We start from the raw sequence: 15,009 nt of genomic DNA, 5'->3' as shown, positions 1-15,009 counted from the left end.
AATATACGTGGATGTCAAAATCATCATTTATTCTATATAACAGACAGACGATCACAGACTGGTTATTCAGCAGTTTAGAAAATCATCAGAACAAAGCTGACAGTTATTTACGTTAATACTGTTCTTTAATTCGTCTTTTATGTTGAAAATTAAAAATTTGGATATAACAGTTATGAATATTTGACAAATATATATCTGACACGAGAATACAACAAGGAAGCCAGCCATCGAACTACCTATGGAGATTATCCTAACTTGTTACTCACTTCTTTCGTGTTCATGTGGGATAGAAGTCCCTTCTCCTTATGTGTATCATTTCTTCGTTTAACCGCCTAAATCACCAGCCGATATCTGTTTCCGGTATTTGGTACCCTGGTATATTTTTTTTAACGCGAGGTGTTCAAAATTTCGAGCGATTGGAACACTGATTGAACATGTAATGTTAATAAACTGAACGGATCATGAAATAAGATAAACATCGACATATTTTTATTACGACATTATCATAACAGGCCTCATTGATATGCATAATTATGTCACTTAAGTAAAACTAGTAATAATAATAAAATAAGTTCATAAACTATACATTTGCCAGCTTGGAAGTTTAATATTTCACAATTACTAAATTATTTGTCAAAAATCACAAGATCATCATCCTGCGTGTACATTCATATTTTCAAATGAATTTCTTTGTAAATTTGCCAATTAGAAGGATAGAAAATTGGACAAACAACTATCCTCTTTTTTAGATCAGAATTTGAACACCGGTGTACACTGTGTCTGAACACACATGTTAATATTTTTAACACATTAACGTTAAAAACTTTGAACACGTCTCTAAGCATGAACATATGCCGTTAAAATATTGAACATTCGGTGTACAAATTTTGAACGCGTCCGGACGCGTCAGGCGTCAGGCAGATTTACAGTGTGTCTATGGTAAATCAGTTGATAATGTAAACATTTTAACGATTTCTCGTGGGGCCGAACTTTGCTTAAACTAATGAACGAAGAAACTGTATGATTTTTAAAAACAAATTGATGGCAAACACTGTCTTTACCTTTAAATGAGAGTTTGGCATCATTAGTTGAAACTTCTGTTTTTAAAATTGTCGTTTTATGTAAATTTAAAAAAAAAAAAAAAAAAAAAATCGCGAAAAAACATCACAAAAGCAAAAAAAAAAATTTTTTTAAACGGATTTATATTTCCATAATGATTAAGTATTACTTCCTTCAATATTGGTCCAATGAACGGAAAACTCTATCTTTAATTTGAAAAAAGTCTTGTATCGTTTCTTTTGTTGACTAGTATATCTTCCCTAATTTTAACTACCTATAATCTATATAACTCTACTCTTAAAAGGTTTTTGGATGTTATGTGGACAAGCACTTGTAAAGTCAAAATTTTTCTCCCATATGAACCAGTCAAAAACGTTTGAAAAAAAACTATTTTGCTTTCCTACCTATCCTAATTTTTTAGGGGATGTTACCTGAAACACATGTATTTTTTTCTTGGCCTTACTACACATATAATTTCACAGACACAGTCTTCTCTATAATCGAATATCATATAAAAATATTTCTGGCATTCTGCAATTTTGAAGAAAACCCCAACTTGACGTGTTTAAAATGTACGTACTAAATATATTGGTCAAAATGCAAATGATTAAGAACAACATTATACTCAGAGGGTTTAATTTTCAAAGTTTACAAGGACGGCCTCCTTTAAAAGTTGTGTCAGATGTGTCTATTCGTTACCTAAAATAGTGGAGGACCTCTTTATTAAATAAATGGTGATTTCTTGTTTATCGGGATCGGGATTTTTAACAAAATATGTCCGGGATTTTGGGATTTTCTGATATTAAAACCGGGAAATCGGGATGAGACCCCCTCTAGCCCCCCCTCACATATCAAATATCATACAATATATTTACCCAATGCGACAAATATTGACCAATCCGAAATATCATATATTTAAAACATAAACCTGTTTATCTAATAAAAACACCAATAGATGACCACTATGCGGACACAGACTCACGTGTGATTGTTTACATAATAGAAACTCTTGTATGCTCAACTTTAATAAATACATAAATTACATATATTGATCTAATTCCGGATACACAAAACGTTGTTAGTTTCATACGATTTTGTTACTTACTATGTCGTCCTATTTAATAAACTTGTTTACATATTGATAACAAATCAATAAAAACTTACAGAAAATTTTTTGGGTAAGTTTCGTTCTGTTATTATTTTAACTGAACACTTGTGACCTGACACAGAAAATGTACTTTATATAGCAAATTTACCTGACGATATCGGGATATAGGTATTTAATCGGATTTTAACACGTACTTGTGATTTATTTCAAACCGGTTTTGATAAAAATGAACGAAGAAATGTCGAAATGTTCAGGACTTAATTAAATCCGTATTTCGGTAAGATGGTGCAAGCATACGATTTTTATTGCGTCTTACACTTTGAGAAGCGAATAATCTTTAACTACTTTATTCAAATATTGTGTAAAAACGTTAATTATGAGCTATGAAAGTCGAGTGGCTCGAGCATTTTTCTGAGGAAATTTTTAAAAATTGCAAAGAAATATTTTAACTATGGGTTAGCTTTCATTAGTCTTCACTATTTATAGATTAACAACTTTTGGTTATATTTATACTGTAGAATCATCATTGAAGGTGGAGCACGATTGCACAGTTAATTAATTATATTGAGAAAAATCACAGAGAATGTGATAGCGGATTAGAATTTTGTTAATTAATGTTTTTTTTTAAAGTTTTCCCTGTCTATTTGTATTACTTTGTTAACGTATTTGACATTGACATCACTATTTCTTTGTTTACTATCCATATCCGTATACTGACATGACTGAAGGCAATTCAAGATGGCGGCTTATACATGTTATAGATCCTTTAGGATTTTTCAGTATACGGATATGGACAGTAAACTGCACATTGCAAACGTTCCGATCAATGAAATTCATTTTAATATGTAACGCGGACTTCAACGAGAGCACTAAGATGAAATATTTTATTTATACGAAAATAAGTTTTTATTTAGACCTTACCGCTAAAATATAGTTAAGGTGGTATGGGAGTCTAAAATAAAAATGATAGAATTTGTTCATACTTTGCCAAAACGTAGTATCTATTGATATAAGTTGAAAAATATAATAAAAATGATAGGTCACCGCGCATTTTCTCAAGCTACAGGACGTGACAAAATGACACATTTTGTATGGATTATACAGGAAAAAACACCATTTTGTGATTAGAAACTAAACAAAATGATAGAATTGTAAAATACTTAAGGAAAAGATAGCTTTCAGACAATGCTTTGAGAATATCAAAAGAAAAGATAGGGTCACCGTACGTTTTTTCCAGCTAAAATACAAAATAGGAAAATTCCATGTAGAATCCTTCAGAAAATGCACTGTTTTAGAGTTACCTCCCCTTAAAATGCCAATTCATTTTCTTTCTTAAAACAACCCAAAAAAATCATCATTTGCAAAAATATAAATATTTTTAAGTTATATTCTTATAAATTGGTCCTTTTAAATGAAAATTCACATTAAGTATCTGCATTCCTGCATCAAATTTTGCAAACTTGATAGAAAATCTTTACCTTTGATTCTCTGTTTTTTACAATCCAAGATGGAGGAAGACACCAATACCACCTTAATACAATTATATCAGAGCAACAATGCATACATGTAATTGTTTCTTTTCCATTCTTGTTTTTTTTTAATAATGTTTATGTTCATTTTTAATTGGTAGGTGCATGACTTATATTAAATGCCCCAAACGTAAATATATGTTTTTTTTAAATGCATTAAAAGACGTTAAAGGGAATGCCGACTAAGAGCCAGTCAAGGTCGTTTAACTTAAATTAACCTACCCATCGTTATCGCAGATTAAAATTTATCTCATATAAACAGAATATATGTTCATTTATGGCAAGACTTTTTGTACGTCACGGTGCATGACAGCACAATAATCCCTTTACAGAATCGGAACCACATTTCACAATGTTCGTATTTTGCTGCTTTTCCACAATTAACGGCCGTTTCACGTCAGTGACCGGCAATACAATTTAACACAGTTTTAAAAGTTCATTGAGCTGTTATTTCATTTACACTTAACTGTTTATTAAATCAACAAATGTCAGCCTTATCTTTATTAATTTTATTAATTAACACAACATTTTTTTTTATTACAAGCTACATGTACCCCATATATCAATATACAGCTAGGGAATATTTGTTGTTTACCAACAATAGAAGATACATCGATTTAAACTCTGTAAACAATAAATAATTTCTGTTAAGTTACTTTTATTTCCGTGTCTATATTTAATTTACGAGTACATTATAGTAAAACAGAAAAAGAGAAACCGAAATATAAAGGAATACATAAATTTTCGTAAGTCATTGCAATGGACCATACGTTGCTTACATACAAGATTAATCTTTCCTCTTTCTTTTGGTACCTCATTTATAAAATTCAAAGAAGGATGAAATGAATTATATCAGTTTAAAGTTGTCTGATTGGAAGTGAAAAAATCTTTGTATTGTGCTACCTTAAAACGAGAAGCGAGAAACACTTATGAACCACATCAACAAACGACAACTACTGAACATACCCTTGTTATACTTTCCAGGTCCGTAACTACATTGAGGCAAATGAGGCAAATGCCTCATGTAAAAAAATAAAAATAAAAAAAAATGAAACAAAAGGTTGTTTCAATATCAAATTGTTTTCACGGAAAGTGTCTTGCAAGAAGCAAGTTCTCTTCACTCTCTGGTGTATCCTCTGGATGTTTTTCGTTATCCATGTTTCTATTTTCCTTCTAGTTTTCAGAGTTGATGGTCTATTGTTTGTACTTCTGTGTTCTGGGTTTGTCTTTTGTTCATTTATTGTCCTACTTTGTGACTATAGTCTGAGCGTTGATTTTCATTTGTAAACGTGGTTTTGTAATGTTGTATGTCCACCGATGTCAAGAATTGTACGAGAAATATATTTTAAGAACATGCGATGCTACTCAGTGGACACAAAAAAAAATTGTCCTTTCTGCATGGATAATCGAAACTGATATCAAAGAATAAAAAACAGTTTGTTTTATTGTAAATAAAACTAGATAGCTGACATGGTTTGAATTAAAGTAAGGTCACATATTTCCAGGTATCAAATAATTTTAAGGAAAAAAAACAAGGTATTGTCATATATGACCTTTTACATTGAAAGGCGAAATAAATTTTTATGTTAAACTTGCATTAGGTCGTGTTGAGACCCTTTAACAGATAATAAAGGAGTATGGGGACATAATCGCACACAAAGTCAATGCATAGAAAAAATACAAATGATCAATGGTCAAAGTTTGTGTTCCTGCTCTTCATCTTGATAGTTGCCGGATGGTCTTCAACAATACTTTTAAAGAATCATTAATACCGTAAAAGATCGTAAAACAAGGTGAAGATGGTCCCTAGTGTGGACTTAAGCAGTACTAGTACTTAAAGTATAATACTGCAATGTCACTAGATTTAAATCTAGTCATAAAAAATCACCAAAGTATAATCACAATACAAGACAAGAACAGACAGACAGACAGACAGACAGACAGATACGGTATTAATAATTATGAGAATTCCGATTTTTGCTTTATCCTACATATCGGTCTTTTAATGTTGTCTCTAATACCTAAAAGTCTTAAATTACAATGAATCTTTGTTTTTGCTTTGGGACCTGATTGTCGAAAAAAATATCTAAAAATTAATTAAGCCGTTTCAATGCAAGAAAGAGTCTGGGAAACGCTCAGAATGCACGATTTTGCGTTATTTTTCTCAGAGCTTCTGGGGGCCTTAAGCGCCCCCTCCCCAGACCCCTCGCCCAAAATATTTTTTGCCTCACTATTAACAGTGGCTAGTTACGGCCCTGCTTCCAGTGTATAATCCTTTCTTTTTACTAGCTGATCACGCTTAGTTCATATGGAACCCATCTCTAGCTAAGAGGTTCAATTAATATTCACACGAAATCTGATTAAATGAGGTCGAATTAGTGCAAGTGAATAATGCATGAGCAGTGTTGTTTTGCTGATTTTGATAAAACTGAACCAAACTGGTCATGCTGGTAGCTAAAAGCAAATTTTTACTTTACTATTTCACTTTCTTTTATGATTTAACAAAAACAATATCAAATTGTATGCTTTTTCTATATCTCGCGGCTAGTGCCCCTTGAATAGATAATGAGAAACGCAAATTTCTCTGAAATGTGAAAACGGCATTAACATAACAGCCATTTTGAACGTTTTGACAAAATTGTGATTTTGCCAACGAATTAAACTGTTAAAAAATGCCGAGAGAGAAGGAGAACAAGAGAAATATTAACAATTGATCAGGAATGTTATTTCATCTAAGTTTAAATGTCCACTTCATCATTTTACAAAAGATGTATGTTCAAAGACAAAGGAAATATGTATATTTACAGAAAATTAAGCGTATTGAAAATCCTTTTCATTTTTTTTTATTCAACAATATATTGCTAGGCTGTAAACGATTTACTTCACTAGTCCAGCATACACCTAATCGCTATGTATTCCATTCCGGATAAGTTCTAAAATTACTCAACTTTTTCATCCAGTTGAAACTATCTGGGACCCTGTTTAAACAATGCACCATGCAATATACTTTTTAATGAGACCTGTTTAAACTACTGAAATACTTCATGCAAAATATTTTTTTTAATTCAATTTTAATTTCGAAAAAAGTGGATCATACTCTATCAAAGTTTTTTAATGGTCGCTTTCTAAAGTTTTTCCTCCCTCAGCTCACTACTGATGACCTCTATTTTCGGCATCATGACCCAAACAGGAAGTTGTGTAAATGACTGTTTTTCCCGGATTGGACTAAATAGCGATAAGGATCGATAAGGTGTATTCTAGTGAAGGGTATCTTTATTTTAACTAGAAATCTATGTTTTCTCTCTGTTTAACAATAATACATTATAATTTATCTAAACTATATTATAAATATTTCATTATCAACCGTAGAAAAATAAGTATATATGAAATTCTAATTTATCAATATGTATATCTATCTTGTTTGTAAAGAAAAAGGTTCCGGAAATAATTCACACTGGCCGTTATCGGTTTTCTATAATTGTATTGATATCTCTTCCTGGTTTGGAAATTACCAGTTTTATAATTAATATAAGCAATTCACAGGTATGTATGAACAAATATTATAATATAATATAACAATTCGGAAAAAAATAGTATGTAAAATACCTTTTCCTTTTTTTTTACGCTAAAAATAACAGTGGATAACAAATATACCGTTGAAAATCGGATCCAATTTCTATAAGACAAACTTACTACAGAGGTCGGATAGCTACGTCATCGAAGTCACTTTCATGTCTTACTTAGTTGGATATGTCTATATCTCTTGTGTGTGTCCATATGCATATATTTTGTGTCAGAGATATAATAATATGTAGTCTGAATGCCAATGGGCTTCAACGTCACTAGCTGACACCGAACAGCAAGCTATATATATATCTCTTATGTCATATCTTTATATCTTGTGTCATCCATGTTAGCTTCAAACTTCCATTTCAATGTTTGTTTAATATGATTCATAACGATCTTCTGTTTGTTGGTTGACACGTAGAACGACAACATCAGGGACTGGTGTTATGATGTCTTAGTTTTTACAAGGATTTTCACAGTTTAACTGATTATACCCTATCCTTATCATAAAAGCTCTAGACATATCAATAGTTGTTTCATGACAGGTATATAAAAAACGTTACCTGAAATCACAAACAAGTTCTTCATGTGAAGCTCTAGATTAACTACTGGTGTACTTTTTTATAAGTAAATACATATAAGTATAAAATTGAGAATGGAAATGGGGAATGTGTCAAAGCGACAACAATCGACCATAGAGCAGACAACAGCCGAAGGCCACCAATGGGTCTTCACTGTAGCGAGAAACTCCCGCACCCGGAGGCGTCCTTCAGATAGCCCCTTAACACATATGCATACTAGTTCAGTGATTTAATGAACGTCATACTTAAGGAAGTACAACACTAATTCATGGTCCCATTGCTTTCTATGTTAAATTCCTCCATTTCAAGCAGGCACACCTCTTTCATTTTAAGTTCAAATAAAGTGGCAATCATTGCATGTCAAAGCAACACTTTATGGTGTCTTGTACTGAAAAAATCAACATACCTTTAATGGCATATAAGAAAGAACTGGTTCCCGGAACTTCGGGTGTACCAAAACAGGTACTGCAGATCTGACAAACAGACTAAATGTACCCTCTTCTTAAAATTTAGTGCAGTTTTTTTAGTATTCAAAATTTTAAGTCCAAAAGTGTTCTACAATGATCACCAGTCCTTCAGCTTTCATTTGATGCCAAAAATACCTAAATATTCTTCATATTTTGAAAGTTACACTCATGCGTAGGAACTATTTTGTGTTAAATATGTACTACTTTCTGGTATGTGCTTTTTGGCCGGTCCCGAATTAGTGGGGTTACACGTATAACAGAACTAAACCCCTAACGGGAAGGATGGTGCCTGATGTTCATATGATGAAATTATAATCTTTCAGTCAGTTTAATTGAAGTCTGGAGCTGGCATGTCAGTTAACTGCTACTAGTCTGTTGTTATTCATGTATTATTGTCATTTTGTTAATTTTCTTTGGTTACATCTTCTGACATCAGACTCGGACTTCTCTTGAACTGAATTTTAATGTGCGTATTGTTATGCGTTTACTTTTCTACATTGGCTAGAGGTATAGGGGGAGGGTTGAGATCTCACAAACATGTTTAACCCCGCCGCATTTTTGCGCCTGTCCCAAGTCAGGAGCCTCTGGCCTTTGTTAGTCTTGTATTATTTTAATTTTAGTTTCTTGTGTACAATTCGGAAATTAGTATGGCGTTCATTATCACTGAACTAGTATATATTTTAGTGTTGTCAACGGGTAATCGGTTAATCGGTTAACCGTTCGAACGACCGAATACCGAATACCAAAAACGCTAACCGGTTAACCGGACGTTTTTTTCAATTTTAATAGATTTGATATAAATTTGTATTGAAATAATTAAATAGTTATGTTTGCTTTAAAAGTTGTCGTCGTGGTAATTAATTTGAAGGATCAATTGTCCAGTATGTTGATTGCTATTGTTAATCCAAAAATATAAAATTAATTAGAACTTGTCTCTCAGCTCGGGGCAAGATCTTAAGGAAACGTAATTAGTTACATGTTGTTTTAACATTAACTTTTAATAAGTAATACGATTAAATTTTACGATTTACTTCATTTCATTTTTGATCCAATACTGTGTAGACCTACATCTGAATGTGCAATCTACGTCGTATAAGTTATAGTTATTGACCAAGCAAGTCGGTATATTGGATTTAATCTGCACAGCTTGGGTGACCCTGATTAACCCGAACGACGTAGGAGACTGTTTCCGTTTCCGAACTGTTTTAACACATGACGCCATCAATTTACGTGAACGTTTTGGCAATATGCAAACGACGTTCTTCAATCCACGGCTCCTGAATCAAAAGTTTCTTGTAGAGTAAAGAAAGGGGGAAATGAGCATTCATGAAGTAAGAGGTTGGTAAGTTTTAAATTATTATTTTTTTTTATATTTAGGCTTCTTCCTCATTTTTTACATTATTTGCGATTTAATTATAAAATTTTTGTATGGTTTCTGTTAAAGGAGTAGGTTCAGTAAGACCCCTTTTTGGCCCCAAAATATAGCAGTTTTAGAAAATTGTGAAAATGTAATCGTTAAGATGTTTATTGAAAAGTAGTATGCTTCCGCTACATAAATATGGGCTGGTTTTGACAATACAATGCACATATATCGATTACTAGCATCATTAAGTCGTGTTAAGTTACTAAAATCTTCACAATTTGATCATTTTAGTTAAATTTTAGACTGTTTCCGTCTTAAATGAAAGTGGCCGCATTCGTGTTCATCCATAATATTGAAATGTAAGTTGTATTTGATGATAATGCATAATATATATAAAGGTTGAGGATGAACACGGATGCGGCCACTTTCATTTTTGACAAAAATCATCTGAAAAGTGACGATTTTTGGCATATTTGATAGATTTTTCATATTTAAGCTTGAATCGGAGCGTTTTTAATGACATAATCAGTTAAAATCTTTCCCATAAACTAATTGAATCAATTGAAATAGAGACTTAAGTGTTTAAAAAGTGTCTAAAATCTTTTGTTAGATGAAGTTGAAAATTAAGGCCGAAATTAGGCCTTACCGGACCTACTCCTTTATTCGTATTTTTTTTTCTGGCAATCAGTGACGATTAATACTTTGACATATTGTACTTTCAAATCGGTGTTATGGAGTAAAGATTAATTGCTTTTCTTTCCTTAATGATATGCTTAGAGAAAGATGAAACGAGGAAGATTTTAGTACATAAATTTAAAATGTTAAATAAACAGAAACAACGATTCGCTATCCAATCTTTAACCCCTCCCCCTCCCTCTCCCCCAACCCCAAATTTAAGTTCGATACCCAAATAGTCCCTTTATAGGAATAAATATTCCAAAAATCGTAATGAAATTCATTGAGTGTAAAAATTATTCAAATCAGATTTCATTTATTTGAATATTCTTAAGTACATGATTTCTTTTTTGGCAGAAACTACAAAAAAATCGTTATTTGATATCTGTTCTGACTTTGAAACACTGATTTAAAATTTACACTGTGTACACAAAATAAAATAAATATTTCATGTCCCAGTTTAGATAATAAAAAAGGAAGGAGAAACCTTTCTTTTTTCATCAGGGGACTCATTTGCAAAGAAGTCCAAGTAGTCCTCTACAGTAATCACTAGACAGTCAACACTGAGGGTTTGAGGGCGAACTCCGCCCGTGCTGGGGTTTTCGACTCCAATATTAATTGATTAGGACTGTCAGATTGCCTATCAAATGTGTGTGGTTTTCTCCGGGCACTCTGGCTCCTTCTACCAATAAAAACTGGGCGCCACGAAATAACCGAAATGTGGCGCTTAACAGTGACGTTAAAACATCAGCAATCAATCCATCATTTTTTTTCTTATTTTGAAACTACGATGTTTGTACAAAGTGTTTAATTTTTCTAATTTTTTGTAACTTCAAGTCAGATGGCGGATTCGTTTGTTTTTGTTTGTTGTTGTTGTTTTATTTGTTTGTTTGTTTTTGTTTTGTTTTTGTTGGTGTTTTTTTTGGGAGGGGGGGGGGGGGGGTCATAAACTACGTTTTTAGGCTCGCTACAATCGTTGATATTTTTTAATTTTATAGAATACACTAGAACACACCCGTGATATCGCGGGTCCGTGACTGAATTAAAGTATATAACTATGCGCAAGCCTTATCTTAGTATTAGTACTGTCATCTGATAAAGTCATGCCGATTATAAGATACACAATTTTCTCTGCTTTCAAATCTTTCTGTTTGAACCCGTCGAACTGGAACTTATCAATTATTGGTAATATTAATTATTTGGAAAACAAAAGGTCCTGGAATGGAGTATTTTTTAATCAACAGCATTGTCCTATATTAGTTATAAATAAAGTTGAATTCTTTGATTCGCTGTTTTACGTCATGCCCGTTAACAAATTGAAACTTATTTTTAGTCCAGATTTTTAGTATTCGTATTGTTATCTTAGAAAGTCTTACGGATTAAAATACTACAATAGGTAACAATTTGACAATTTAGTAGTGTCAACCCTGTGATTATGACCCGTGTATATAGCATATTAAACCTGAATACACCGTTTGGTGGTGCGCCTGTCAGATGCGGAACTTACAGATAAGGTAATAGGTAACAGGTGATTATACTATTGGTATCGGTATCGGACTCGACCCGGAACTTCCTAATTATTGGCAATATTAATTACGTGGAAAACAAAAGGGCCTGGAGTGGTGTAATTTTTAATCTACACCTTTGTACTATATTAGTTGTATATAAAGTTGAATTCTTTGATTCGTCGTTTTTACGTGATGACGGCTGACAAATTGGACCTCGTAATTTTAGTATTATAGATGTCACACCCTCTTTCAGAATCCAGGAAACGCCCCTAAAGGTAAAAATAGATCTGAACTGTACAGTATATCTTAGGTAGTTAATGCACACCTTAGCTGTGCATTATTCAGATTATAGCACAGTAAGAACAAAGAGATTTTACCCATGTCACGTGTTAAGTCTTTGTCATACTTCAAATGAAATACTTACTCAAAAGCTGTAAAAAGCAAACCAACGTGAATGTAATCAATGTATACTTGATGGTACGAGTATCAGGATTAATAAACTCAAACTTATTACGCTCCACATTATTTTCGGAGACAACAAGAGAAAATGAAAGAATAATCCGTTTCAGACATATTCAATTCTACGATATCAATAAGTTTTTTTTTTATTCAATCTGAAGTTAGTACAAACGCCACAGTTGATACCGTGTATTTGATTATTAAAAGTCAAACGTCGACAGGAATCTTACAGACAAGCCTTATAATACCAAAGGACAAACTTAAATTCATCGTATAAACATTGACACTAATACTAAATCTTCTTATACCTATGTGTAGGGTACTATTTATAGTTTAAGGTCTTCAAACATCAAATTAAACTACTGGAACGATTATCCGACTAACCGGTTAGGCAAAAATGTACGATTTGACAACACTAATATATTTGTTTAGGGGCCAGCTGAAGGACGCCTCCGGGTGCGGAAATTTCTCGCTACATTGAAGACCTGTTGGTGACCTTCTGCTGTTGTTTTTTTTCTATGGTCGGGTTGTTGTCTCTTTGGCACATTCCCCATTTCCATTATTGATTTCAATCACATATAATGCAAAAATAAGAACTTGGAGTCAAGTCTTAACTGCATGAATGCTGTATGACCATAAAAGGCTAAACTATCTTAGTATGCCAATTTAAGAGCTGAAATTTCCCTTAAACAAAATTGTTCACCAAAAAAAGATGCAGAACATGATTACTAACATCAAATTTGACTTATTTTCATTGGAATAGGTACAACTTCTAAAAATTGGATTTCTGTTGATTCTCTGTAATAGGAAGTACAACACTAATTCATGGTCCCATTGCTTTCTATGTTAAATTCCTCAATTTCAAGCAGGCACACCTCTTTCATTTTAAGTTCAAATAAAGTGGCAATCATTGCATGTCAAAGCAACACTTTATGGTGTCTTGTACTGAAAAATCAACATACCTTAAATGGCATATAAGAAAGAACTGGTTCCCGGAACTTCGGATGTACCAAAACAGGTACTTCAGATCTGACAAACAGACTAAATGTACCCTCTTCTTAAAATTTGGTGCAGTTTTTTTAATATTCAAAATTTTAAGTCCAAAAGTGTTCTACAATGATCACCAGTCCTTCAGCTTTCATTTGATGCCAAAAATACCTAAATATTCTACATATTTTGAAAGTTACAACTATTTGCGTAGGAACTATTTTATGTTAAATATGTACTACTTTCTGGCTTTCTGGCCGGGCCGAATAAGTGGTGTTACACCTTAACTCCGAATTATTCACAAGAAACTAAAATTAAAAATCATACCAGACTATTAAAGGCCAGAGGCTCTTGACTTGGGACAGGCACAAAATTGCGGCGGAGTTAAACATGTATTTTTTAGATCTCAACCCTCCCCTATACCTCTAGCCAATGTAGAAAAACAAACGTATGTATTAATTGTAATAAAGAATATATATGCATAATAACACTGATGAAAAACGTTGTCTTCGTTGTGGGTTTTGTGTTACAAACGGGACTGTTGTACCAAAATGGTTTTGTATTTTTATATTTTCAGAATGTTGTATTCGATTCTATCAGCGTTAAATGTCCAAACAGTTCTAATTGGATTACTAGTTGTACTTATTGTATACAAACTCAAACAAAGATGGAAGTATAATCTTCCTCCAGGACCATTTGGCTGGCCTCTGATTGGAAGTTATGAAGGTAATGTCATCTTGCTGGCCTCTGGTCGGAAGTTATGAAGGCAATATCATTTTGCTGGCCTCTGATTGGAAGTTTTGAAGGTAATATCATTTTGCCGGCCTCTGATTGGCGGTTATGAAGGTAATATCATTTTTCTGGCCTCTGTCAGATTCAACGTTATGAAGGTAATATCATTCATCTGACCTCTGATTCAAAAAGAGGGACGAAAGATACCAAAGGGACAGTCAAAGTTATGAAGGTAATAACATCCAGCTGGCCTCTGATTTAAAGTTATGAAGGTAATTTTATTTTACTGGCCTCTGATTAGAAATTATGAAGGTAATACCTTTTTGATAGCCTTTGATTGGAAGTTATGAATGTAATATCATTTTTATGGCCTCTAATTTGAAGTTATGAAGGTAATATCATTTTGCTGACCTCAGGCCCAAGTTACAGGTATCGACAGATTGTAGATCTATGAATGTGTATATGTGTATAACATACTAGTAGTATTTGCTTTTAATTTACTGATAAAATCAATATTTATACCAATAAAAACAATATTCTATGATCTTATTACAGTTTTGAATTGGTAACTTTTAAAATAGTTTTATTTAAAGGAGCGATAAGTCTACATGGATCATTTCTACATTTCCGGGCACGGTAAACAACATTTCCGTAAAAATGAGGATGTGCTATCCCGTTTGAAACAAGTTTTTTACAGGTACAACCACACTTCAAAACCAAATCTTTATATCTATGGAAACATTTAGTAAAGGTTTTAAGTAATTATGGTAACGATATCCCTGGTTTAATAATTTACCAGTAATACATAGATTACGTTCGTTAAAATCAAAAACGTCACAACAGACACGGGCATAGTAAATGAACTTTGAAATATTAACACCGTAAGATGGTGCCAAATGATTGATTGGTTGATTGTTGGTTGCTTAACGTCCAGTGGCAAATATTTCATGCATATTCAGGACGAGAACAAGTTC

At 32.7% G+C, this 15,009-nt stretch overlaps 2 protein-coding genes across 10 annotated transcripts in view; both read left to right on the top strand.

Annotated features, from left to right (window-relative positions):
* LOC139491985 (steroid 17-alpha-hydroxylase/17,20 lyase-like) overlaps positions 1-15,009 on the top strand; it is a 136,498-nt gene that overhangs the window by 6,413 nt on the left and 115,076 nt on the right. The window lies entirely within an intron of this gene.
* LOC139491982 (steroid 17-alpha-hydroxylase/17,20 lyase-like) overlaps positions 1-15,009 on the top strand; it is a 68,936-nt gene that overhangs the window by 37,215 nt on the left and 16,712 nt on the right. For 2 of the 8 annotated variants that reach the window (XM_071279985.1, XM_071279983.1), the window contains exon 2: positions 13,881-14,029. In XM_071279985.1, coding sequence (XP_071136086.1) covers positions 13,882-14,029 — 148 coding nt within the window. In that variant the 5' untranslated portion in view covers position 13,881. Of the gene's footprint in view, positions 1-2,180; positions 2,238-2,421; positions 2,445-7,128; positions 7,240-9,284; positions 9,654-13,741; positions 14,030-15,009 lie in introns of those variants that run through there. The other 6 variants (XM_071279980.1, XM_071279984.1, XM_071279979.1 and 3 more) reach the window with 6 other exon arrangements.

This window comes from Mytilus edulis, chromosome 10 (genome assembly GCF_963676685.1).
Source record: "Mytilus edulis chromosome 10, xbMytEdul2.2, whole genome shotgun sequence".
Lineage (NCBI taxonomy): Eukaryota > Metazoa > Mollusca > Bivalvia > Mytilida > Mytilidae > Mytilus > Mytilus edulis.
Note: the sequence above shows the minus strand (reverse complement) of the source record. Positions and strands in the feature narration are given on the sequence as shown.